Consider the following 24958-nt stretch of genomic DNA (forward strand, 5'->3'; position numbering starts at 1 on the left):
TGTGAAATTGAGTTGGTGTGTGAGAAGAAGGATTCGATCATTTTAATTTTTCTTGGGTACAAATTATTGCGGCCGTTTTCCAATTTCCATCAACCTATCGATAGAGAGTGCCACCTGAACCACGTCCCCCTTGCACTTGAACCTAGTCTCCACAAACCAAACCTGCGGCGAACATGGATAGATCGACAATGAGCTGAACTGAACTCATTCCAATCCAATATTTTTCCAATTCTCCACTCTTTCAATCATGGTTGGGCAAGCGGTGAAGGGCGTAGTACTGGATGATTCTGTACTATTTCTCAATTCTAATGGCGACAATCCCAATCATTCATTACGACCCGCTACCGATGCTCTCCTGCGCCACCTCTGGTATTCCATGTTTCGAACGGTACCTGTCTCCTTCCTTTGTACATTTTTTTTTTTTTTTACAATCTCAACTCACTATCTGGAATTATGCCTGGTTATTTTATGAATTTTGAGTATAAAAGTTGGATCGATGTTCTTTATTTTCTTGTTGTGATTTATGTATGTTTATGTTCATCTATGCATGCCTCCCATTTCTCTTATTCTAAAATTGAGGATGCTAAAGAAATTGAGGATCCTAAAGAAGAAAGGGACTCATGAAATTGAGGATGCTAAAGAGAGAAAATAAATTCGAAATATTATTGATGTAACCAATTCAGTATTTTGTAACACTCTCCGGATACTGTGCTTATTTAGTTCACAAGATGGAACAAATACATTATTGGTATGAAATCAGAGGGTGTAAATAATAGTGTTCAGTTATTATTCAATTTAGAGTGTAAGGTGATTGATTGGTATTGCCAGCTTGCCTGAAGAGAGGAGACAAAAAGAAACGACAGAGAAAGAATTGCCTTGTACAGCCCCATCAAATGACCGTAGAACTCCCTCGTCATTGTCCTCCCTTTAAGAAAATTTGACCTCGAGTTGATAACATCAGCAGTTGTTATCTGATCAAGTCCGTGATCTTCCACCAGCTCGTTGATAGAATTGAGGAGCATGCTGGCGATTCTTGTGGGATGCTCTTGGATTCGAGTATCAGTATAGCTGCAGCATTGATGCTAGGTGACTCACATAATAAAATCGCTCAGCACACCCTTTGGAGGCTCACAATTCTGTTTGTTTCTCAACGGATGACGAGCTTAGGTGGATTGAACTTGTGAACTGAGATAGGTGGATGGCTTGAGTGATGGTGACTTAGTCCTTGATCAACGAACTGTAGTCAGCTTTCTCTGGGTAATGTGGTTCATACTCTTGTGAGTGATGATTAACTGTTTGCGGTATCGGGATAAGATTTTCCCAAACTCTAGCCTCCATCATTTTCTTATTCCAACCAATTTTACAGGGTTGGGGAGGTAGTTTAGTGTTAGTGACTTGGGCCCTCACTTTGGATTGACACCATGCTATCACAGCTTTTGCTATCAATTATAACAATGCCAATCTTTTGAGTTATGGTGCATTAGGTTCTGGAACTGGCATGCCTCTGACTCGAGCTAACACTGTTCATGTGATGTCCCACATTGGTTGGGGGAGAACGAAACATCCTTATAAAGGGTGTGGAAACCTTCTTCTAGTAGACACGTTTTAAAGCCTTGAGGGGAAGCCTGAAAGGGAAAGCCCAAAGAGGACAATATCTGCTAGCGGTGGGCCTGGGCCGTTACAATTCAAGTTACCCACTCATTCTCATCACTATAAACTACTTCACTTTGTCCATTTGGTTCACTCTCAATTTCAAATTCTATTATTTCTCCAATAATCTTAATTTTGTCTATGCCAGGGACACTCATTTGGCTGGTTTAGTTATGCCTGTAACATTTTCAAACATGGGTCAAGAGTACAAATTGTCCTGCTCGGTCAAGGGTTGTTTCTAGGCAGGTCGAATACTTATATTACTTTTGGGAGTGGTTTTGGTTGAAACCGATTTGGTGTGGCCCTCTCTGCAACTGCCTTCCTTTTTTTTTTTTTTTTTTTTTTTTTTTTTTTTTTTTTTTTTTTTTTTNAGCTGCTTACGAATTCCGAATGGGCATAATATTCAGTTGATCTTGCGTTGCCCCTTTATCCCTCCAATTCAACGTGCCACTAATTGGTCATTTGTCTTATTGATATAAACTTGTAACTATAAAATAAAAAAATAAAAAAGAGAACAAAGAGGGCAAACAAGAGAGAATGCACCAAAGAAGTGCTTAAATTCTGTTCTATGCTTTGAAGTGAGATTAAATGTATTTATAGGAAAACAAATAATCAACCTCTAACTAACTAACTATATCACTAACCTTTAAATAAATGGCACAAACATCAATTTCTAATAAGTAAAAAATAAAATAACTTAGCCATTGAGCCATCCGTCGGACCAGGACTCCAAATACGAACACCCCTTATCCAGGAAAAAATAGTAGTTAGTAAAAGGCAGAAATCAACATGAGGGCAAAATCCAGTCAGCTAGGAAAAAATTGACTGAGAACTATTCTGGACATCCCTTTTAAAAGAGCAAAAGACTCCTACATCATAGGTTAGAGTAATTGTATAAAACTCTGTTGTTTATGATGTCATGTCATTTGAATATTTGACCTGGCTACTGGTTTTCATTTTGGCAGGGAATTTCTTCCAGGCTGGACTCTTCAGATTGTAAGGTGGATTCTATTTTACTTTGTTTGGATGCTCTCATCCCTAAGCATACTATGAATTTATATCACAAGAAGACATTGATGTGATAGATTGACATAGCTCTACATATAAAGAATTATTGCAATATTCAGATAACATTTTAAATAAGCTTCTCTGTTTGAAAAAAAACATCCATGTTTATTGCTGCTAGTTGAATTTCCAGACTTTCCAATATATTTTGGTATTAGTATTGTGATGTAAAATATTACATAGTTTTTAACATATATATCATCTTGTTATAGGATATTATCAAAGAGAAAGCAGAGTCTCACTCAATAGATTGCTTCTCCTTGAATGCATTTTTAACAGAAGATGATATTAATGAAATCATGCTATCTTGGGGGGACATTCGTAACTCCATCTTGTATGTCATCTCAAGTGAGAGGAAGGATGATATAAAACAACTAATTGATCAGGGATGGCCGGTTGTTGTTTTAAGTGAGTATAATTGTATTCTTTCTATTCCAGATTCATGGCTTCTTACTTTCCTGAGTTTACCTCTTAACCATAGACATTGATTAATTATATAGCTTGGTATTTTAATGGCCTTTTCTTCCTGATGGGCTCTTTGTTTCTGTACGTAGATAAGATCTTTGTAATAGAGCTTGATTCAAAAGGAAATTAAGTTATGAGTCAGGAGTACTAAATTCTTTTGAACTCACTTAGGAGTTGATTGTAGTCTTTAGGAGTTGATTGTCGTCTGGACTATTAAAAGGGGTAGCTTTGCACAAGTCACACCAAGAGAGAAATCAAGTCTTCAAAATAATGAGTTCCTCTTAACACAAACGGTCAAGGTAGAGAGAGCTTTCTAAAATTGCCAATAGTCAATAAACCTATAAATATTCTTACTGGTTTGACGTAGGGAAAGAGAGAGCTATCCTTTCTCCCTTCCATCTTTAGAATCGAGAGAGGACTTTGTTTACCCGGAGATGAAATGCAAAGATGTTTGTTTTCTAGGCTTATGTTGGATATTCGTGACATGTTCAAGAAAGATAAGGTCTTCAAAAGGGGCTGAGCTATGTGCGAAAGCCAAGCACTGTGAACAAAGAGTTCAAGACCTTTTCACGGCGTATCTACAGCTGAACGATTGTTCGACCTTAGAGACGGTCAATCCCAATAAGTAAGGTAGAACCAGGCTTCTGCAAGTGGGGGTAATAGAAACTATCGACCAAACTCCCTTAAAGGTGGTGGGGGGAATGCAAGTCCTCCTAACCGGGAGGTATCTTAATGGAAGAGACCTCATAGCCAGAGCAGTCACAGTCAAGGCCCCTTGTCTTGCTTCATTTGAAAGGGGGCCCACCGAGAAATCGAGTGCCCACAAAAGCCTGCACTTTATGCCTTCCAAGCAAAACTTGAAATAAGTTCGGAAACTGAGCATGAGATGGTGGAAGTTGTGGGAGAGATAGAAGAACTAGTGGAACGTAGTCTTATGTATGTTGAGGCCTGGGTTAACCACAGAGCAGCTAAGAACACTATTATCAACTTTGGAGCCACCCACAACTTCATGACGAAGACTGAAGCGAAATGCTTGAATATCCTTCAGCATCGAGACACAGGACAAATGAAAGTCGTCAATTTGGCAGCTCTACTTGTCTCAAGAGCTGCAAAGAGAACTCCAATCAAACTGGAGACTTGGACTGGACAAACTGATTTTGTGATTGTCAAGGTGGACGATTTTGACATCGTGTTAAGGATGGATTTCCTGCTTGAACACAGTCATTTCCATGTCCTTAGAGAAATGCTTAATAGTAACGAGATCCAACTCGACAATCATTTAAACTAACTCCCGTCAACAAAAGGGGTGAAGATGATGTCAGCACTACAGTTAGTAGGGATCTTACCCATGATGAACCGACGCTCGCTGCCATTACTGTGGTTGAAGAGAGGAGTTTGAGTAAGCTAACTCCAACAAAAACCTCGCGGTTGCTATAGGAATACTGCGATGCAAAAACCTCCCGGTCATGCTTGTTCATGGCGTGTTGTCCATGGTTGTATGCCCGTTCCAAACCTCTTTTACTTGCTTTCATGTGTAGTTAGGTACTTACTATACCTCTAATGTCAGTACTAGGGTGTATGATTGTTCACTAAAATCATATCTACACCCACCAAGGTTGAAATGCATCAAAATGTACTACAGGGGCATGTGATTAGTTGTCAATTTTTCTTACTTGGGTTATATGCTATCAAAGATGTGGTTGTTACTTATTCGCTTCTAGCCTATAACATTGTTTTCTTTCAAATTGTTTTTAACACTTATCCTCGCTCACGTTTTATATAACATTTTCTGTCAAACATGCCTTGAGGCTCGATCATACATCAAGATTGTCTACAAAGTTTGATTTTCACACAGCTAACTTGTTTGTTGGGTTAGAACAAGTGTTGCACAATTGTTGTCCCGTGCCACAGAGTGCAATTGTGACACTCACCAATAACTGTCTGTTCCTAAGATTAATAAACTACCTATGCAGCGCCTTTTCAGGCAGAAACATTAAGCTGCCTATTCGTACACCCTCCTCGGGTTAGAATAGTAAACTACCTGTTATATCGCCTTTTCAAGTAGAAACAGTAAACTACTTGATGTTCCAGCTTTTCTGGTGGAAATAGTAAACAACCTGTTGCATTGTTTTTTAGGCGGAAACACTAATCTGTTTGTTGCATCACCTTTTCAAGCAAGCGGAGACAATAATCTACCCGTTCACACACCCTCTCGAGTTAGAATAGTATAAGGTCATGGCTCCCCACTAGGCAAACTGTATCTACCTCAATAGTATACCTTCTATGACTCTTGGAATTCTTTATGGGTGACAACTAAACTCTGTGTATCAAGTAGACCCTAATCGCTCTTGGCTCTTCACGAATAGGGGTTGTGCCCTAATCGCCCCTACGAGATACCTAGTCAACCCAATGTTTTGTGAAATCCAAAACCAGCTTTAAGGACCATAACGTAAAATAGAGGTACATTGTCTAAGATACTCATAACATGTATAAACATATATAAACATACAGCATGCTCAACATATTAACTCTATCAAAGTTCACCATTATTAGAGTTTACAATTGGAAGTAAATCAATTGAGGTATGTTAGAAAAATTATAAAAATATTAACCCTATCAGAGTTCACAATTATGCACAGGGAAGCTGTCAAACTAAGTATCCTGCTACACCGTAAACTATTAAGTTTTCTAGGCGTAGCTATCATGAACCTAACTTAAGTAGGTTCTAAAACATGATTTTTAATTATTTGTCCATGGTCTTATTCAGCTCCTACAAGTATTTCTTAAAACTTGCTCAGTGTGGTTACTTACGTGTTTGTCAACTTCTCGAGCTTGGTTCAAATCTTTAAAAAATTTTAAATTCTCCAAAATTTCTCAACGTGTCCTAAATTAAATCAAAAGAATAGAATTGGTAAAAATGGCTCGAAGAATGGACTACATAAATTTCGAATTGATTAAAAAAATGGATGTAGGTCGAGAAACTAATTGTTGACTGTATTGTCGAGAAACTAACCGTTGGTTGTACGGTCATCTTCTCCAACTTGCATGCTTGCCATTTTGCTTGCCATTTGCATGTTACCAGAATAAAATATGGTTTTCTATTTCAAAATGTTTATGTACTCTCAAAATGTTCAATTTGGTCTTAATTTACAACCAAATTTGATCAAGGTTCATTTTGGTCCTTGTACTTTTAATAAGGGGACCAAAACCGTTGATCCTTATAGTTTCACAAGGGTCATTTTGGTCCTTGTACTTTTAAAAAGGGACCATTTTGGTCCCTTAATTTTCATTTTAACTCTTTTTTTTTCTAAAAATTGTCACTATTTAAAAGTATAAGGACCCAAATAAACATTTTGAAGATATAGGGACCAAAATGAACAAAAACGAAAAGTACAAGAACCAAAATAATATTAAACTAATAAAGTATTTGTATTCCAATACTGGAATCATAAGATACATAGAAATCTTCTTACATAGGAGAAAGACTCAATATATAAAGGTAAAAAATTCATAATAAGAAGAAAATAAAACCATTAATGGATGATTACAGCTAATTAATATATTTATAAATTACAATCAACATAATCCATATGACCTCCTTTGAGTTCTCCTCTACTAAAAGTTCTACTTTTTTTTTTTCAAACTACATTTTACACAATATTGCCGAGAAACTCTGTTTGTAATCTGAACTTTAATGTTAACCATTACATATCCTATAAGTATATGGACTTTTTTTTTTTTCTGCTGCTGTATGTCTACTCTATAGAAGAAAATGAGTAGGGAGAATGATTGGTTTTTGTCCCATTTGAGGCAACTCAAACAAGACTGTAAAATAATAACTTTAGTGTGATGTGGTTAATAATGGTAGTTTTCTTTCAGATGTTCAAGGTGACGGTGCATGTGAAAATTTGGGAAGGATTTGTATTAGCAAGCTAGAAGAGTTGCCTTTGAGTATCTGTCGCTTAAATAGGAAGGTAATTCCTTTCCTGTGCTTTTGTTACGATAATATTATATTAATTTTTATATTCTTCTCCTTGAAGAAAATGGGAAAATGGGGCTACCATTATCGTATCTATGAAGTTTGAGACTATTAGTTCAATAATATACCTAGAGCATCGAGTATGGAGCCAAATTTAGATAAGAGGCTTGAGGTTTTAACTTTGCTTCCAACTCCCTGCAGTTACCAATAGTATTTAGGGGTTTAGGGGCTTATTTTTATTCGTGCTTGGGTTGAGAAAGATCTATTTGATAAGATAGATAATATTAGTCTGATAGGATATATTGAGAAAAACGATTATTTGATAAAATAGACAACGAAGTTATTGTATGACAATTTCATAATATGATAACTTGTAGAGGACAATTTTATTATTAAATGAATACTTCAATTTTCAGTTATATTTATGAATGTTTTGGATGGCTAACCTGTAAATGTTTTTTCCCCAATTGTAAGTGAAGCACCCTAGCACCCTATAGAAAAATTCTTGATTGGCCTCTGGTATTGCGGATAAGTATCAGTTCTACTCAGTGTATGTGGTTTCACTCAAACTAGTATTAGACAGCTGCATGGAACATAGGGACAGCCGACCTTGTTGATTATGTTCATCAGAAAGTTGTAGGTTAACTGTTGGGTTTTCCATATTTTTAGTTGTAGGAGTTGGATCCTGCAGTCATCACTTATTGTTCCTTGATGATTGTCAAACGTTTTACTTGTATCAATGTGATATTGTGTTAAAGCTATTCTGACATCAAGTCAGAAAGCTACAATGATAAGAAAAGGAAAAATCGAAACTCAAAGTTATACCAACAATTGGAAATTGGAAGTATTTCCAAAGTGCAAGGTACACACACTCCAACGTGACAATCCCCTTGATTGTCTCTCGAGGTGAGAGGTGACAAAACGCAAACCATTTGTTACTTCAATATCTCGAATTTGTTTATTTTTTGTTGTAGAAAAGGGATGGATTCCAATAACATTGAGCTGCATTCAAACGTCAATGAAGTTGGCTACCTTATCTCTTATCAATGACATTGTGTCTCATACTTTGCCTCTTTATCATTAAAATCCAATGTAACCCTCAACAACTGTGCCTCCCTCAAGAAGCCTCACAGTGTCAACACCAAGGGGCTTGATCCTTCAAAATATACACAACGGAGTTCTTAAAAGATGGCATTTAAACTCACTCTTACCCTTTGGATCCTTTGACCATCTAGGAGTTGTATATTTCCATGATAAACAGCGTCCTCAAATTGACTTTATTTCCATGATAAACAGCGTCCTCAAATTGACTTTATTTCCATGATAAACAGCGTCCTCAAATTGACTTTATTTCCATGAAACATAAAACAATTAAAAAAGAAGAAACGACCTGCCTTTTTCTGTTTTGTACTCTTTCGTTTCATCTTTTACAATAATTGGTGTAATATGTATTCTCTATCTTCCACCAATGGAGAAAATTGTTTATGCGTTGACTGAGGACTACCAAAAGTATTAGTTCACAAATTGATTGCAAGTTGAAAATGAAAGGCATCTTCCCACCAACTTTAAGTGCTGTTATACTTTTCTCTCTTTCCTAAAGACGCTATTATTTATGGAAAAACATAGAAATGGAAAATGTGGAATACATTTTAGTTTTTTCTCACACATTTAAGTTTGATGCATCTTCAAAATATGCAAAGCTTGCAATCCATATGTTACTCCATCGTATGGCTGCTGGGAAGTATTTGTCTCAGTTATTTTGTTAAAGGGCATCAAGTTAATGTGTTTGCCTTGGATAGCATTTGATAACTACATATTGTTCTACCTTTGTGTAGAGTTTTGTTTTCTTTTAATGGAATCTTGTATCCTACATCTCTTATCGGGCTCTCCAATTCACATTTCTAACAGGCAGCTGACTGTAGCCCCATCGTAGTTGGTTATACAATGAAGCCTTCACGTGAACTTGATTTTGCTAAGGTGAGCATTCTTATAAAACAAGACGTTCTTCTAAATTGATTGTCTTAGAAACAATATGATTGATTCCTTTGTATGGAATCGTTTATGCTTATTTCCATGCATTGGTTATTTGGAAAAGTACTTCAGTACAGGTATCAGAATCTATGTGCTTCATGGGAAATTTAGTTTCTCTGTTACTCTGTACCACTAGAATCAATTTTGTAATACTCCTCAAACCATCGGCAATTACTCATCACACACGCGCGCACCTCTTCTTTTTTTCCAAACTACTGAGTTCAACCATGCAATCAAGTAATTTCTTCCTTTGACATTTGAAGTTTGATTTTCAAGTTAACTTGTACTGTTCGTAACAGCTCGGTACTGTAAGTTTAGTACTTGCTAATTCCTTTGTTTCTGCAAGTTTATGTGTTATTTTTATTCAGTTAGTTTGAAATTTATGCATTACCCTGAATGTTGCAGAGGGGTGCCTTTCCTCTGTATCCTACAGACAATGGGTTGATTTTCCTGCCCCTGACGTTTGATCTCCCTTTATCATCTCAATTGCCTGAGGTTGATATGATTCTCCATAAAGCAACAGATGAAATTCTATATGTTGAGCTTAGCAACTCTTCAGATCTCTCTAACAAAATAACCTACTCCAGTAGAATGCAAGAATTGCAAAGGTAACACTGACATTTCATGGAATCATGTTCTTCAATGAAAAAACATGTTTTCGGAAACTATGGTACTTCTATTTTATATGAAGTTGTGATGTCACAGAAAGTTTGTTCGGAGGGAGTGGGTTATAAAAAGAGGAAGTGGAGAGGATGAAGGTTGGCAATAATGCAGTGGGATATGTACTTTCAATACAAGTTCTAAGCACTAACAAACTCCTGCTAGCAAACACTTCAGTCAACGACTAATATCCTCTTTGAAACAAGATCCCCTACCACCTTAGTGATATTCCTGACAAATTCTTTATTCAGAAATGGATTTTAAAGTAATACATAATTTTTGTGCTCGCACAGGCATATTGAAGTCCACCCAGATTTATGCGTACTTGACCCACTTAATAATATAAGACCTGTATTGGATCGGTTAGAAACTCAACAGATTCTTCTCAGGCTGGAGGCACTTAAATCTGAAGGCTGCATAATCAGGGGTCCTTATTTTCTCAAGGTCTGATTCTTGTCATGTTTCTCATATGCTTGAAGGGTCTGAGAATGGTAATCAAATGTGCACGATTCATCGTCTTCTGACAGAAAATAAATTAAAATGTCCAAGTCATTCCTCGTGTGGCCTCTTATTTTATGATTTACATTTATCATTAAAGCATGGAAATATCAGCACAAAAAGAAATGATTTAGACGGGCATTAAATTTTGTGGTTCCATGTTTTGGTCACTTTGTGTTCTGAGAATCAGCAGATGATAGATAATTTGAGAGGGTTTGAAAATTCTTACCCAAATAGACTTGGTATAACCTGTAATCTCCAAGTGATTACCAAATGAACTGTTTGTTGGTTCTGTCCTATGTTGTGTGAAATATGTGGAGTTTCCTTCTACTAAGCTTATGTGAGTGATACCCAACGGTGCAGGTTGATAATTTTAACGAGGCCATCTTGGTGCAAAAGCTATCTGAAGCTAAACTCACTCTTCCTTGTATAGTGAAGCCCCAAGTTGCTTGCGGAGTTTCTGATGCTCACAAAATGGTATCGATATATTTGTTTTCTTTTATTATTACTTTTAAAATTGATTTCTTGTGTTGTGAAAGCAGAAGATATGTGCCTGGTGGACTGGTTTAGCATCACACCATGAATGGTTTCCTTCAGTATCATTATTTTCTGCTTACATTTGTTTTCTTTTTTTTTTTTTGGTGTGTAAATTAAGCTATTTTTCGTACCCCATATGCCACTCCAGTATGAAAATCATTCTAATCAACCATTCACGTATGAGAATTTATTGCAATCTGTCATCCTGTAACAGGCAATCATTTTTGATGTTGAAGATCTCAAGAACTTGGATGTTCCTCTTCCAGCTATTATTCAGGTGAGGAGAAGTTTCATGATTTCTTTGACAAAGTTATCCATTTGACCTTCAATAGCCTGCTAGCTTGCATTTTGAAAACTTGACATTCTTCTTGTGGTTCATTGATCAAAGAGTTTTGTGGAAATTGGCGCTGCTGAAACTGCAGGAATACGTGGATCATTCATCAACTCTCTACAAATTTTATGTGCTTGGTGAAAAGATTTTTCACGCAGTTAAGAAGTCTACACCAAACATAAGTACATTGACCAATTTAAACCAAGGTGTTGGACCATTAATCTTTGACAGGTCGCGCTTTTGCTCTGTTACTTTCTGTTTGTAGCTCCTTAATACAAGAACTTATGATGGAGTGAATAGCACATAACGTTACTGCTTTATGGACAGCTTAAAATCTCTGCCCATTGTGAATGAGAGCCAGCAGCATTTAGAAGGCAAAAGTTCTGACAAAAAAAACAAGAACATCAATATTGAGCTAGTCCAAAATTCTGCAAATTGGCTTCGGAGCGTACTTGATCTTTCAATCTTCGGTTTCGATGTTGTTGTAAGTAATTCTTCTCTTCTTCTTCTTTGTTTCTATTTGTTATTTATTATTCTTTTTTCCTTCTGGTTTGTGGGAGAGGGTTCGTTTATGTTTCATGTTCATCCAAACAAGGAAGTTGCCGATTGGATCTGTCAAATTCTGATGGTATTTTTTGATGTTTTGGTTCCCTTGCTTTACATACCAGTAGTGTATGCTTTGAGGCAGTAGATCCATCGGGTTTGGTTGGAAGATATGGTTTGTTTTCTGAATTGAAGATTTGGGTGTGGTAATTTTCAGGTTGAAGACAAGAGTGGCGATCATGTAATTGTGGATGTAAATTATCTGCCTTCTTTCAAGGAAGTTCCTGATGACATTGCAATACCTGCTTTCTGGGAAGCCATCAAGAACAAGTATGAAAACTTCAAAAAGGCAAGCCCTTAAGGTGTGTTTCTCTGGATCTTGTGGAGAAATTGCATTTCAAGGTATTATGAATAAGATGTAACTAGTGTTACCTTGTGGGTTATTAATGCTCCGACAGGATTTGGACAGAATTGATTTCAAATTTGGAGGATTTTGAAAGATGAAAATGGTTTCATATTTCTATTTGTGTTTGGAACCAAATTCTGGTTATGTTGCTTTATAACATATATGGAGAAGAAAGTCAAGATACTTCTTTTAGTTTAATTTTGTAAATCAAAGTTCAATACATATTTTTAAAAGATTGAAACTATTGTAATCAATTTAATAAAAAAAAAAAAAAACACTAGCAAAATACAATGGACAGGCATTTTAAAAATATATATATGTACATATAATGACTTTATCAAAACATGAGTTGATGTGATACAAATTAAAAGTGGATAATAGAAAAATGGTGTTAATAAACATAGACTTCAGCTTCTAAAAATTAATAAAAAAAATATTTTAGACTTCGTGGACATCAGCATAAGAGGTAGCAATCACAGTAGTTGGAAGATGTAAATCTGTAGATCAGAAAATTATGAGTGAAAGAAGCATATAAACACATTTTCAAACTCTGCATCAATAGAAAGCACTAACAAACACTCAAAACTTGGGCCCTAATTATTGAAACAGTACACCTGTGGACATGGTTCTTAGAAAGCACACCACTAGTAACCACCTAGGCATAGGCATAGGGGCTTGGCTTTATAAAGATATCAAAATAAAAGAGCTATTGACACCAAAGTGCTGATCATGTTTTTTAATCAGATAGCCTGACAACACCATAATATAAAACTACAAACCTAATCATAAATACAGTACAAGATTCACAGACGGACCCAACTGAAGTCTATGTACATGATTCCAATGCGTAATCAAAATCCCAAATTACCTGATGCTGTCGGATCAGATAGATATCCTTAAATGTCATTGTTATTCATATTCTTCTTCTTAAGATGCCCACCAAGCAATGACATGAGCCCACCTCCATGCACCCTCCCCTCAGGAATTGAGTAGTCGAGGGATTTTGTGCCAACACAGCATCCATTCCCATCTACCTCTCCCTTCTCTGTACTCAAAAAGCTAGAATATGATGCTGATGACTTCATTGAAGATGGAACCAATACCTGTGGTGGAATAAGCTGATGTCGCTTTCGAGGCTTCTCTGCTGAATCCATCGAATCGCATATGAAACTCACTCCAGAAGATGAATTATGGTTGTCCAAGCTATCTCCAACTGTAGAGGCAGCAGAAGCAGACACAAGGCCATGGAAAAGTCCTGGTCCGATCAGGCTTCCCTTGTTCGTTTCTCGATCTTGAATCATACTACTATGAGCAGCACATAGGCCACTCTTACCCCGTGCAAATTTTTCACACTTGCCCTCTCCCCATGTGCATCGTTTTCCACCGCCATGGGCTTTGCAGAAGTCTGTGCTCCCCTGGGCACTCTTTCCACAGTTATCGAATTTGCACCGTTTGCCTCCGCCATGTCTGACACAGCAATCAGTGCGGCCACGGGCACTTTTTGTGCATCCTGGCACAGCACACCTCTTTCCACCACCATGAGCAACACAAAAATTTGTGCCCCCATGTACACTTTTTGGGCAAATCCCACCCCCATCAAAGAGGCAGCGCTTTCCCCCACCATGTCCCTTGCAAAGAGGAGTACTCCCTTCAGCGCCTTTTGTGCATCCAGCAAATATACATCTCTTCCCTCCCCCATGGGCCTTACAATACATGGTACTTCCTTGGGCACCCTTTGTGCACGCTTCATACTGGCAACGGCGTCCACCACCATGAGAAATGCACAGACCAGCTTGTCCTTCAGCACTACGAGTGCAGCTTTCCATCTTACATCTTTTCCCCCCACCATGTCTTATACAAAGGCCTGACTTGCCGCGCGCAGCCTTGGCACATCCACCTGAATATCCACAACGTCTACCACCACCATGAGCTATGCAAAAATCTGTCTTCCCCTCAGCACTTTTGGTGCACCCTAAATGTTGGCACCTCCTCCCTCCACCATGAGCTTTACAATAAGCAGTACGACTCTCAGCACCCTTATTGCACCCAGGTTTCTGACATCTATGTCCACCTCCATGACCAATACAAAGACCAGATGCCCCTCGCGCACCCTTCTCACAGCCAAAGTATTTGCACTTTTTAGGATTGCTTAGCTGATGATCTGAACACACGCTTTTGATTGTTTGGTCGATTACAGATCCTAAGGAGTATTCTATGGTAGGTGATAGTTCTTGGCTCAGCTGATTTTCAGTATCAGTGTCAAGCTGCTGAATCAGAACATTTGAAGTGCCCATTCTTGGAGCAAAAAGAAGTGATGGCATATACCCACCTGATTTTTTTGCTGAGGTAGAACCCTCATCGACTAGCGGGATAGACAGTTGATTAGCTTCAGCAGCCCATTGGTTTATCAGATAAGTTGCACTGACATCAGTATCCACTGAAAGTGAACATTCGACCACACTTGAAGCTTCATTAGTCCCTCCAGAAAGACCAAGCTGCAATATGGAGTCACTTGGCGATATTTCCTCAGGTAGAGATGTAACTAGTGCTTTGTCCTTCTTATATCCAACATTGTAATAATCATCACAGTTAGCACTAGGAGTTGGGCCAAGTCCAAGTACGAGTCTACAGCCATCATCTGGAGCATAACTAAAGTTAAAATTCAGGTCATTTAAAGCAACCTCACATCCAGAGGATTTTCTTCCTCCAAATCCAAAACAATTCAAGCTCAAAGTAGTATCACCAAAGTTGTCATCTTTTGTGAGATCACCATTTTGAGAATAATGTGCAACAGTCTTGTTCAAATCCATTCTCTCTACCCTGAAGTTTAAACTAAAAGGACAATCTAACCAAAAAGGTTTAAGGAATACTAAAAGCAGATATATGTAACAACGTCCAAAACAGATTTTAACAGATTACTACTGCCTCCACCGCTTACAAAGCCCGATGTATCTGATCTATCCATTCGCGTATAAGCTTACCCAAAGATCTTCCCGAAATGCAGCAATTTTTTTAATCAATTCCTAGTATATCTAATGACGTTTCTTGGATAGAACCCCTTGATGACAACGAGTAATGTTGATATGCAAAGATCTTCGGAGCTCCTTATACTCCTTGATGAGAACTCATTCAGCTTCATGAACCCTGAAAGTAGTACATCTTATAAAACAGTTCACACGACCAATTTCAATGAAAAGACGCCTCTCCATCAATTCACGAACATTCTTGGACACAACAATGGCAGAATAGTAGGTACTGTCAGAGCAAAGAGGAATTTAAAGTAGATGTTAGGAAGAATGCTTTTAAAATAAACCTCCAATCACATGACTACTGTGAATACAACTCTGAGAGCATTACAGAAATATGTCACAAGATTATACATCCCAACTTTCTGAAATTAAAAGGCTTTCTCATTGAAATATACATGAAGTTATGAACAGACACAATAATCACCAATCTGGAATGAATGCAGTGGCAGGATGTCCACGACAACATTAATCACTATAATGTCCAAAATTTAAGTTTAATTCTTTGGTTGGTTACATGGTTTAAAAATAGCACTAGAGGAACATGGGATAACATATCAATCCACAACTTCAACACTTAAAGAAACATTACTTTGGACCTTTTTATTTATTATCGTTGCTTCTTTACAACCTCATAAAGGCACAACCAATTATATACAAACTTAGATGCATATTCATTGTAAACACATTTGGACACATGGTAGATGTGGTCAAAATCTCTCTCAGTCATGTGGATGCAAGAGAAATGTACAAGAAAACTAATAACTAAGCAGATGAGAAGGAATCAGATTCTTTGGCAGGTCAGTTCCTTGGCTATCTTTTTGGTTTATATAGCTGGAAAGAAATACAAGTGTTCATCGGAAAAGATAGTTCTTGGGAAGATGTGTGGAGTGTGGTATTTTCCAATAGTTCTCTATGGGCTCTTTATTCTGTAATTATCCTTTTGTTTTTAGCTACCAAAAGTTGGGAGCCAATTTTATAATTGTTTTGTGAGGCTGTCCCCCTTGGTTCAGGCAGATCCCTTTTTAATCTTTTCTGAGGGTCTCTCCTTAGATTTTGTTCTTTCATGTTCTTAAAAAAACTGGTTTTCTAATTCGCTCCTAACTTCCTGATAAAAAAGAAAAAGGAACTAGAATTAGTATTAAAGTGCAATAAGGATTCATCTGCGGTAAACCTGTTGTGGTCACTAATTTCCCTTTAAACTTACAGCAATCACTGATTAGGCTTGAATAGGATTTCTTAACCAAAAAGAAAACAGAACTTCACCCAAATCGTACACCAAGCCAACAATAGAAATAAAGTCAACCCGCTTCAACCAAAATAGACGACACGAATCACAAGGTGCAATCCCACAGAAAATCAAGAAAACGAACTCTTGGGTAGTAAAAGGGCTAAATCATGCAAATCAAATAAAAAGGCCTCAATCATGCAAATCAAATAAAAAATCAATTAAACGAGAGCATTCTCTAGATCTTCAACTGTACATCTCAATTCAATGACTAAGAAAAAGAAAAGCTATAATACACAGAGAGGGAGAGAGATTCAAAATAAAGATGTGTGCGTTCAATCATAATCATCGACGATGCGACCCGAAAACAAAAGTTGAGATTTGTAGCCAAAAAATGCACGGCACACATGGATAATCAGTGACACTAGGAAGATTCTATTGCTAATTCTAATAGATTCAAGTAGAACAGAAACAAAACTAAACATAGAAACCAAATCCAGAACAACATACCTGAAAACACAACAAAAATCTAAGAGAAAGGAAAAGGCAAAATCAGGAAATCGGAGGAAGGAAAAGCAAACGCAAATGATGTACCGTGGAACAGAAATTTGTAGATGGTAATCCGAGAGAGTAGAAACTGAAGAAGCAATCTAAGGAATGTTGAAATCTTGGTGGAGATCGAGAGAAATGGGGGAAAACAGAAAAAGTAGCCAACTATGAACTCAAGTCCAAGTGGAAGAGGAGAAAGAAATTGTGGTGGAAGTGATGTGGTAATTAAATAAATAAATAAATAAATAAAAAAGGAAATTGATGTGGGCGGCTCATATGGAATCTTGAACACCATTTTTTTTTTTATGAATGGGGCACCCCACGCACCCCTCCCTCTTTATTGCCCCTTGAATTCCATAAATAGCCTTTTGGCTTCACACTAAACGACAACAAAGATTTTCTTATTATTTGATGATGTCTACGCTGTGTTATAATCATTTTCTTCTACTTCGCCTCCTTACGTAATGTTTTTTGTTTTTTTGTTGGAGGGGTGCTTTGGTAAATGCACACCTTTTTCTTTTTCTTTTTTTTTTTTCTTTTTTTTAATATTTCTTCTTTTAAAATTGTGACAAAAATCTATTTATCTTTTATTTTGAGAAATACAAAAATCTATATAATAAAGGAGTAAAGGGAGAAACTTTTTGTCTTTTAGTTTCTTTATGTAATTCTTTTGTGTTCAAATTAAATTAATTTAATTTAGTTGGTCGATGATTTTTATATAAATTAACATTTTACTTTTATTAAAAAAAAAAATTGAATGGTTTCATTTTTAAATAAATATTGTTCGAGTGAAAAATATTTATGAGACGAACCGACTGATTTATTTGTAATTTATTAATTTATGTAATTGTTTGATATCTTATAATGTTATTGTTGCTTATGAATATCTCCATCAACATCGTTAAAAAAAAAAAAGAAAAAAAAAAAGTCAAATTAGAATTAAAATTTGAACTCTACAGCACTCGAACTTCAGACTTCGAAATGACATGCTAAAGAAAATAATTGCGAAGGGCAGAGAACGACGCCGTTTTTTAGGCCCAATTTGAAATTGGAAGGGCCCAAAACGAGTTTTGAGGCCCAATTTGTATTGAGGAAAATATTAAATCCAAGGGCGTGGAAGATTAGATTGGTGAAGAATATTCTAGAACCCTAGCCCACGTGTCATAACCTAACCCTTTCATTTTCTTCAAAAACCCTTCCCTTCTTCCCCTTTATCTCCTTCATCCGCCAGGCTCCGTCCCCGATTTCTTAGTCCATTCCATTTTGATTCCGATTTTACCCGCTTCTTTTCTCCTCTTCTTCTCTGTAATTTCTTCGTAAATGGCTGCTTCCGCCGCCCAGATCCATGGCCTCGGAGCTCCGTCCTTTGCTGCGGCCTCCGTGCGAAAACATAACCATGTCTCTTCACGGACTGTGTTCTTCGGTCAGAAACTCGGAAATTCATCTGGATTTCCGACCGCCGCATTCTTGAACTTGAGGAGCAATATTAGCCGTAGGAATTCGACTGTCCGGCCATTGAGGGTTGTTAGTGAGAAAGTTGTGGGAATTGACCTTGGAACCACTAACTCCGCAGTTGCAGCCATGGAAGGTGGGAAGCCCACTATTGTAACCAACGCCGAAGGGCAGAGAACGACGCCGTCGGTGGTGGCTTACACTAAAAACGGAGACAGGCTTGTTGGTCAAATTGCGAAGCGACAGGCAGTTGTGAACCCTGAGAATACATTCTTTTCGGTGAAGAGGTTTATTGGTAGGAAGATGTCGGAGGTGGATGAGGAGTCCAAGCAGGTCTCCTACAGAGTAGTGCGCGACGAGAATGGAAATGTGAAGTTGGAATGCCCAGCGATTGGAAAACAATTTGCCGCTGAAGAAATTTCCGCTCAGGTATTACTTAACTCTCTGTTTTATCACCGTACATTCATTTTGGTTTCTCATAATGTGGTTGATTGTAGTGGTGAAATAAAGAGATTTATCATTTAGAAATTGATTAAGATGTCTGTAGAATACGACGTTTGCTTATTGAATTTTACTTAATAGATGGATTATGTGAAAGATACTCTATTACTCTAGCATGCTGAAGGATGACATTGCTATCTCTTTGTTGTATTTGGTGTTTGCTTAGGTCTTAAGGAAGCTAGTGGACGATGCTTCGAAGTTTTTGAATGATAAAGTAACCAAAGCTGTGGTGACAGTGCCTGCCTACTTCAACGATTCTCAAAGAACTGCCACAAAGGATGCTGGTCGTATTGCCGGTCTTGAAGTCTTGCGTATTATCAATGAACCCACTGCCGCTTCATTAGCTTATGGATTTGAAAAGAAGAGCAATGAAACTATTTTGGTCTTTGACCTTGGTGGGGGTACTTTTGATGTTTCAGGTACATACTGCTACCTCGACTTTATGGCTTCCTTATTACACTTGTCCCTTTTTCGTTACTACCTCACGCACTATTACATAAGTCCCAACAATAATTCTATAATCTCTCTTTTGTTTGTAGTGCTCGAGGTTGGTGATGGAGTGTTTGAAGTGCTTTCTACATCGGGTGATACGCATTTGGGTGGTGATGACTTCGACAAGGTTAAATTGCCGTTGGACTGATAAATTTACCCTCTTTTTTTCTTCCATATGAATAAGGGTTGAAAATTTTGAACCTCTCTTGTATAATCTGCAGAGAATTGTTGATTGGCTAGCTGTAAATTTCAAAAGGGATGAAGGCATAGATTTGCTTAAAGACAAACAGGCTCTTCAGCGGCTAACTGAGACAGCTGAGAAAGCGAAAATGGAGCTATCATCTTTGACCCAGGCGAACATTAGGTACATAACATGCCTTGTATCCTCGTGGTCTATGTTGACCTGTATTTCTATGTGTTTCATTAATTTATTTTTAATATTACACATTGGTAATGGGAGTCATCTTTCAGTTTGCCTTTCATCACTGCCACGGCAGATGGCCCGAAGCACATTGAGACCACAATTACCAGGGCCAAGTTTGAGGAATTGTGCTCAGATCTTCTTGATAGGTACCGACCATCACTACTTTTTACTGATTATTTTTTTAAATCTTAAATCACTGACTGAGGGGTTAACTTTTTAATAGAAAAATGGAAGAAAGTGGTACAAGCGTCTAATATATTGTATTTGTTCAAATTGGTAACCTATTCAGGCTTAAGACTCCAGTTGAAAACTCCTTGAGGGATGCAAAGCTCTCCTTTAAGGATATTGACGAGGTGATCCTTGTGGGTGGATCAACACGTATTCCTGCTGTTCAGGAACTTGTCAAGAAGATGACTGGGAAGGAACCTAATGTCACCGTCAATCCTGATGAAGTTGTTGCTTTAGGTGCTGCTGTTCAGGTAGGTCCAGGGGTGCTCTTAATTGTTTGTCATTGTGAATGTCTCTCTCTGCTAACCTCACGTTCTTGTGATAATTAGTTTAAACATGGTTGTTATTAGTTTAAACATAGTTGGTACTATTATGTGTAATGTGAACTGTGGATTATTGTTGAAGACGGGTACTTGTTTGTAGGCTGGTGTTTTGTCTGGAGACGTTAGTGACATTGTGCTATTGGATGTGAGTCCGCTATCTTTGGGTCTTGAGACTCTTGGGGGTGTAATGACGAAAATTATCCCAAGAAACACTACACTTCCTACCTCCAAGTCAGAAGTATTCTCCACAGCCGCTGATGGACAGACCAGCGTTGAGATTAATGTTCTTCAGGGGGAAAGAGAGTTTGTGAGGGACAACAAATCACTTGGTAGCTTCCGACTAGACGGTATCCCCCCTGCGCCACGTGGGGTTCCTCAAATTGAAGTCAAATTTGACATTGATGCCAATGGAATCCTCTCGGTCACTGCAATTGACAAAGGCACAGGCAAGAAGCAGGATATCACCATTACTGGTGCTAGCACATTGCCAAGTGATGAGGTACGATTAAAGCATTTGCTTTCATGAGCGCAAGTACAATTAACTAGTTTCCTTGTTGACGAACATTTAAAAAAAAAAAAAAAAAAAAAAAAATTGTATGCCTATATAGGTGGAGCGGATGGTTAGCGAAGCGGACAAGTTTGCAAAGGAGGACAAGGAGAAGAGAGATGCTATAGACACAAAGAACCAGGCTGATTCTGTTGTGTACCAGACGGAAAAGCAACTGAAGGAACTTGGAGACAAGGTGCCTGGGCCAGTGAAGGAGAAGGTGGAATCAAAACTTGGGGAATTGAAGGAAGCAATTTCAGGTGGCTCAACCCAAGCCATTAAGGATGCTATGGCTGCTCTAAATCAAGAGGTGATGCAGCTGGGACAATCCTTGTACAATCAGCCAGGCGCTGCTCCTGGACCGGGTGCAGGAAGCGAAGCAGGGCCATCGGAACCATCATCGAACAAAGGACCCGAAGGAGACGTCATTGATGCTGATTTTACCGACAGCAAATGAGAAGATTAGAATTGGTTTTTGCCCCTTTTCTGAATAGAAAATTTTGGCTTCTCATCGGGCGTGGATTTGTATTTCCATTTGATTTTTGCGGGGCAGATCGGAATGATGGGGTGTTGGTTTAGTTTGGTTGGAGGGAGAATTTGTTGGTAGCCGCTGTCCCAGGACATAAGTTTCATAAAAGTATAATGCTTCACATGGACACTCTCGCCTAAAATCTGTTTGCCTTACGATTGAATTTCATGTTTACCAGCCCACACAATCCGAACTTTGGGACATTTTAACTTAGATTTTGTTGCTCATAAGAACACAAAGCTATTAATTTGGTACAATAAATAAGGTTTCCATTTTTGATATTGAAATTAATATATACTTAATATTGGCTTAAATTTAGAGTAGAAGGGAAGGGTAGGCGAGCAAATAGGGAAGAAAGTGGAGGTCAATATTTGAAATTTGAATTCAAGAAAGCACCAAATAGAAAAATCCCGAATTTCAAAATATGCATCTTGATTCACAGCTTCAACACTCTTAATACTTCTCTCAGATCTTCCTTCCTTTCTCCTCCACAAATCTCAGAATTCTTTTCCATTTCACCATGAGACCTTCCTCTTCCTCTTCTTCTTCGCCTTCGTCTCAAATCCACGCCGCTAACAAGAAGCTCAAGCAGCAGCAGCAGCAGCACCAGGGTCCTCGGGGCCCCTTCCGTGTTCTTAATGGCATTTCCTTTTCCCCCGCCTGCAACACCGCCAGCGTCGGCAGTGACGCTTCCTCCACCTCCACCGATGCTCCCAGAGGCTGTCTCAGGTTCTTTCTCTCTCATTCCTCTTCATCTTCTAAGACACAGACCCCTGCTAATAAGCTTAAATCATCTTCCAAAAACCCTAAATCTACTTCTCATGTTCGCCCCCTCAAGCCCCTTAGATCTAAGCCGCTTAAGGAGAATGCTCCCAAACGCGCTCTTACACACAATTCTAGGGCGCCCGCAGAACCTTCCTCCACAAAGTTGGAGCCATTGAAGAAAAACTCCCCCTCCCTGTATAGATGGCCGTCCGGGAAGAAGCCCTGTTCATTAGGTACCCACAAACCTAAAATCTTGGCATCTGATGGTGAGGAGTTGGAGAGACATGGGGCACATAGTGTAGTGAGGATGGTTGATGATCCCAACAAATGTGAACCGTCCGATTTCAACTTCACTCCCCTGCGTGAAATCGAAAACGGCTCTGGTTTGGATCCAACAGCTGACAAGGTTGTAGCCCTAGAGGCTTCAAACAAAGATCATACTAAAACGCCTCCTGTTCAAGCCTCTGTGTCACCTGAATTACAATGTGGTTCAGCACTTATGCCTACACTTACTCCTGTCTGCTATGGTGCTGGGTATGTCGTTTCTGGGATCTCTGACAAGAGAAAGTGTAGACCCAAAGGAGTTCTTATTGTGGGAGACAATACTCCATCCATTTCTAATGTCAAGCCCATTCAGAATTTTGAGGAAGAAGATGGAAGCAACAAAAGGGAGACTTCCAATTCTGTTGTTTTAAAGGTCCCTTCACCCATTGAAGCTTCTATGAATTGGCTTCTATCCCCCTGCAACGAGGAGGATGAGGATCACCAAGACAAGTCTGAAAACGCTTCATCTCACTTTGAAGGTTTCTTGGAGCCATTATCCTTTGAGGACATCTCTCCCTCATGCGCTCCTAATTGCTTGGATGTGATATTAACGGAGGGAAGAGGACAACCGAGGTATGAAGTCAATGGGGAGAATTCTCCATTCTCAATTGACTCATTAAGCAGTGACAATGTCATCCGAACACCACAATCAGACTCAAGTTCAGCTCCAAAACATTTCCTTCCATGGTTAACTGCTGACAGTTGTGATAAACATGATCAGGATTCAGCGTCTGACAGCCATAAAGCAATGACAAGTATAACAGATTTAAGTTTCCAGTTTGATTGTCTGGCCACAATATCCAATTCCATGGATCTTAACCAATTTCAAAAGCTTCTTGAAGATCAAGCTTTTAGGAACAGCAATTCTTCGTGTGAGAATTTGTCAAAATCCCAAATGAGAGTATCATGGAGGGAAGGGTTAATGAGCCGGATCTACGAGATGGACGAATTTGATAGTTGTCGATGCTTATCAGACGACGAAGAAGAGAATGCTGACACTTGCAGCATTAGCTTGTCAGATATCCTTAAGAAGACTCCTCTGAAACATAATGATTGTGAGGCTGATCCTATAATTTGCAACAGTTCTTGTTCTTCTCGATTATTAGTGAATGAAGAAGCCGAAGAATATGAGAAAAGTAATGAAGTAGCATGTTGTTGTGCGGAATCCATTAGCACGGATGGAGGTGGGTTGATGGCATCAGGGGACTCAGATTGGCATTTATGCTACAGAAATGGATTGTTTGATTGCTAACCTCTTAGTTTCACTCCTATTCGTAGCAGAATAAATGTTACCAACAAAAATTGATTGTTTGAGGAAGAATTCTCCCACTGATCGTATCCATTATGTACGCTGAGTTTATGTTTTGTTTGAACTGAGTTTGATATTCACAATATTTGAATGTCATATTGTAAAGACAGGATTCTTGTGCTGCTGGGGATTCACCGTCATCTATCTAACTCTTTGCTATGCAGGCTGCTCGTGTAGAAAGCATTGTGGGGCAGGTATATACAGCATCTCTACACACATACACATGCACATTACAACTTTTAATCATATTGCTATGGTGCTGCTGCTTTGTTTTGAATTTCAAATTGTGGTTTGAAACTTTTAAGCCGATAAGAAAAGGATTAGATTCAAAGCAACAAGTTTCTTGACCTACATGCGGAAGAAGATGTGTGATAGGAGCCACAATGCTGAGAAAAGGAAGTAAGGAATCGCATCTAAAGGAAATGTATTGAATATTGTATGATTTTGTGGAGTAACATTATGTTCATGAATTTAATAGGTTTAACTGCTTGCTCCATTGCCCATCACTTGTTTCGTCATGTCGTCGTGTATTATAAATTTCATACGAGGCACATCTTGATGCTAAATCTGCTTCAACAGAACTACGATATCAGTTGATATCGAACAAATGGATCAATCTTGAATTTCTGTTCTCAGGAAATAATACTAAACACTGATATGTTATCAAGCCACATACGTATATAAGCTAATTATTATTATTATTTGTTTCATTTCTTTCTTTATTTTATAAATTAAATGGTAAGCGAGTCATTAGAAGTAAGAACTCTGTATTTTTTTTTCTTCTTATCTTTTCTTTTAATTCAACGCTAAGATAAGGGTTGAAGAATTAGATGATCCCTATCCTCAATGCCAATATTTCTATATTATATCATTCAATTTTCCTTCCATTAAATTATTTAATGCAACTGATTCATATTGTAGAATTAATAATATGATTATGAACCATCAACATAACCATAGATTAATTTATTATTGTTTTTTTTAAAAAAAAAAGAAAAAAAACTATATTTAATTCATATACACCAAGTCCATAGTGATTTGTGATCAACCTCGAATCATCAGCCCATGGATTTGTTTAGTTATTTTCAAAGGAAAG

The 24958-nt window shown here is 38.1% G+C and overlaps 4 protein-coding genes across 7 annotated transcripts; 3 read left to right on the forward strand and 1 right to left on the reverse strand.

Annotated features, from left to right (window-relative positions):
• The first annotated feature begins 41 nt into the window (after positions 1-41).
• Positions 42-12357, forward strand: LOC111808861 (inositol 1,3,4-trisphosphate 5/6-kinase 4). Of its 4 annotated transcripts, none has more exons than XM_023695071.1 (12): positions 42-388; positions 2616-2651; positions 2928-3123; positions 7060-7154; positions 9068-9136; positions 9596-9798; positions 10144-10294; positions 10712-10825; positions 11100-11162; positions 11308-11447; positions 11544-11700; positions 11977-12357. In XM_023695071.1, the coding sequence occupies exons 1-12, from the start codon at positions 248-250 to the stop codon at positions 12118-12120; spliced, it is 1509 nt and encodes a 502-aa protein (XP_023550839.1). In that variant the 5' UTR covers positions 42-247; the 3' UTR covers positions 12121-12357. The 4 variants fall into 4 exon arrangements, with proteins under 4 accessions (XP_023550839.1, XP_023550841.1, XP_023550840.1 ...); XM_023695072.1 differs by having other exon boundaries at positions 343-388; positions 2616-2646; XM_023695074.1 differs by lacking the exon at positions 42-388 and adding an exon at positions 2074-2530.
• Positions 12358-12695: 338 nt separating this feature from the next.
• LOC111808470 lies at positions 12696-17193 on the reverse strand. The gene is made up of 2 exons (XM_023694466.1): positions 17014-17193; positions 12696-15420 (listed from the first exon to the last, which is right to left on the reverse strand). The coding sequence occupies exon 2, from the start codon at positions 14973-14975 to the stop codon at positions 13062-13064; it is 1914 nt and encodes a 637-aa protein (XP_023550234.1). The 5' UTR covers positions 14976-15420; positions 17014-17193; the 3' UTR covers positions 12696-13061.
• Positions 17194-18145: 952 nt separating this feature from the next.
• LOC111808387 (stromal 70 kDa heat shock-related protein, chloroplastic) lies at positions 18146-21606 on the forward strand. The gene is made up of 8 exons (XM_023694321.1): positions 18146-18849; positions 19088-19340; positions 19461-19540; positions 19635-19777; positions 19885-19983; positions 20127-20316; positions 20489-20887; positions 20997-21606. Exons 1-8 carry the CDS (start codon positions 18289-18291, stop codon positions 21390-21392), a joined length of 2121 nt encoding a protein of 706 aa, XP_023550089.1. The 5' UTR covers positions 18146-18288; the 3' UTR covers positions 21393-21606.
• A 102-nt stretch (positions 21607-21708) lies between these two features.
• On the forward strand, positions 21709-24337 carry LOC111808388. Its single transcript, XM_023694322.1, has 2 exons — positions 21709-24056; positions 24168-24337. The coding sequence occupies exon 1, from the start codon at positions 21985-21987 to the stop codon at positions 23803-23805; it is 1821 nt and encodes a 606-aa protein (XP_023550090.1). The 5' UTR covers positions 21709-21984; the 3' UTR covers positions 23806-24056; positions 24168-24337.
• Positions 24338-24958: the final 621 nt, after the last annotated feature.

Source organism: Cucurbita pepo, chromosome LG13, assembly GCF_002806865.2.
Source record: "Cucurbita pepo subsp. pepo cultivar mu-cu-16 chromosome LG13, ASM280686v2, whole genome shotgun sequence".
Lineage (NCBI taxonomy): Eukaryota > Viridiplantae > Streptophyta > Magnoliopsida > Cucurbitales > Cucurbitaceae > Cucurbita > Cucurbita pepo.

Bases quoted from the DNA above. Each gene is read 5' to 3' on its own strand.
- LOC111808861 (XM_023695071.1), top strand. From the start codon at position 248: ATGGTTGGGCAAGCGGTGAAGGGCGTAGTACTGGATGATTCTGTACTA. The intron at 10,826-11,099 runs GTATCGATATAT...ATCCTGTAACAG, and splicing joins TTTCTGATGCTCACAAAATG to GCAATCATTTTTGATGTTGA. The intron at 11,448-11,543 runs GTCGCGCTTTTG...CTTTATGGACAG, and splicing joins GGACCATTAATCTTTGACAG to CTTAAAATCTCTGCCCATTG.
- LOC111808388 (XM_023694322.1), top strand. From the start codon at position 21,985: ATGAGACCTTCCTCTTCCTCTTCTTCTTCGCCTTCGTCTCAAATCCAC.
- LOC111808470 (XM_023694466.1), bottom strand. From the start codon at position 14,975: ATGGATTTGAACAAGACTGTTGCACATTATTCTCAAAATGGTGATCTC.
- LOC111808387 (XM_023694321.1), top strand. From the start codon at position 18,289: ATGGCTGCTTCCGCCGCCCAGATCCATGGCCTCGGAGCTCCGTCCTTT. The intron at 19,341-19,460 runs GTACATACTGCT...TTTTGTTTGTAG, and splicing joins GGGTACTTTTGATGTTTCAG to TGCTCGAGGTTGGTGATGGA. The intron at 19,778-19,884 runs GTACATAACATG...GTCATCTTTCAG, and splicing joins TTGACCCAGGCGAACATTAG to TTTGCCTTTCATCACTGCCA.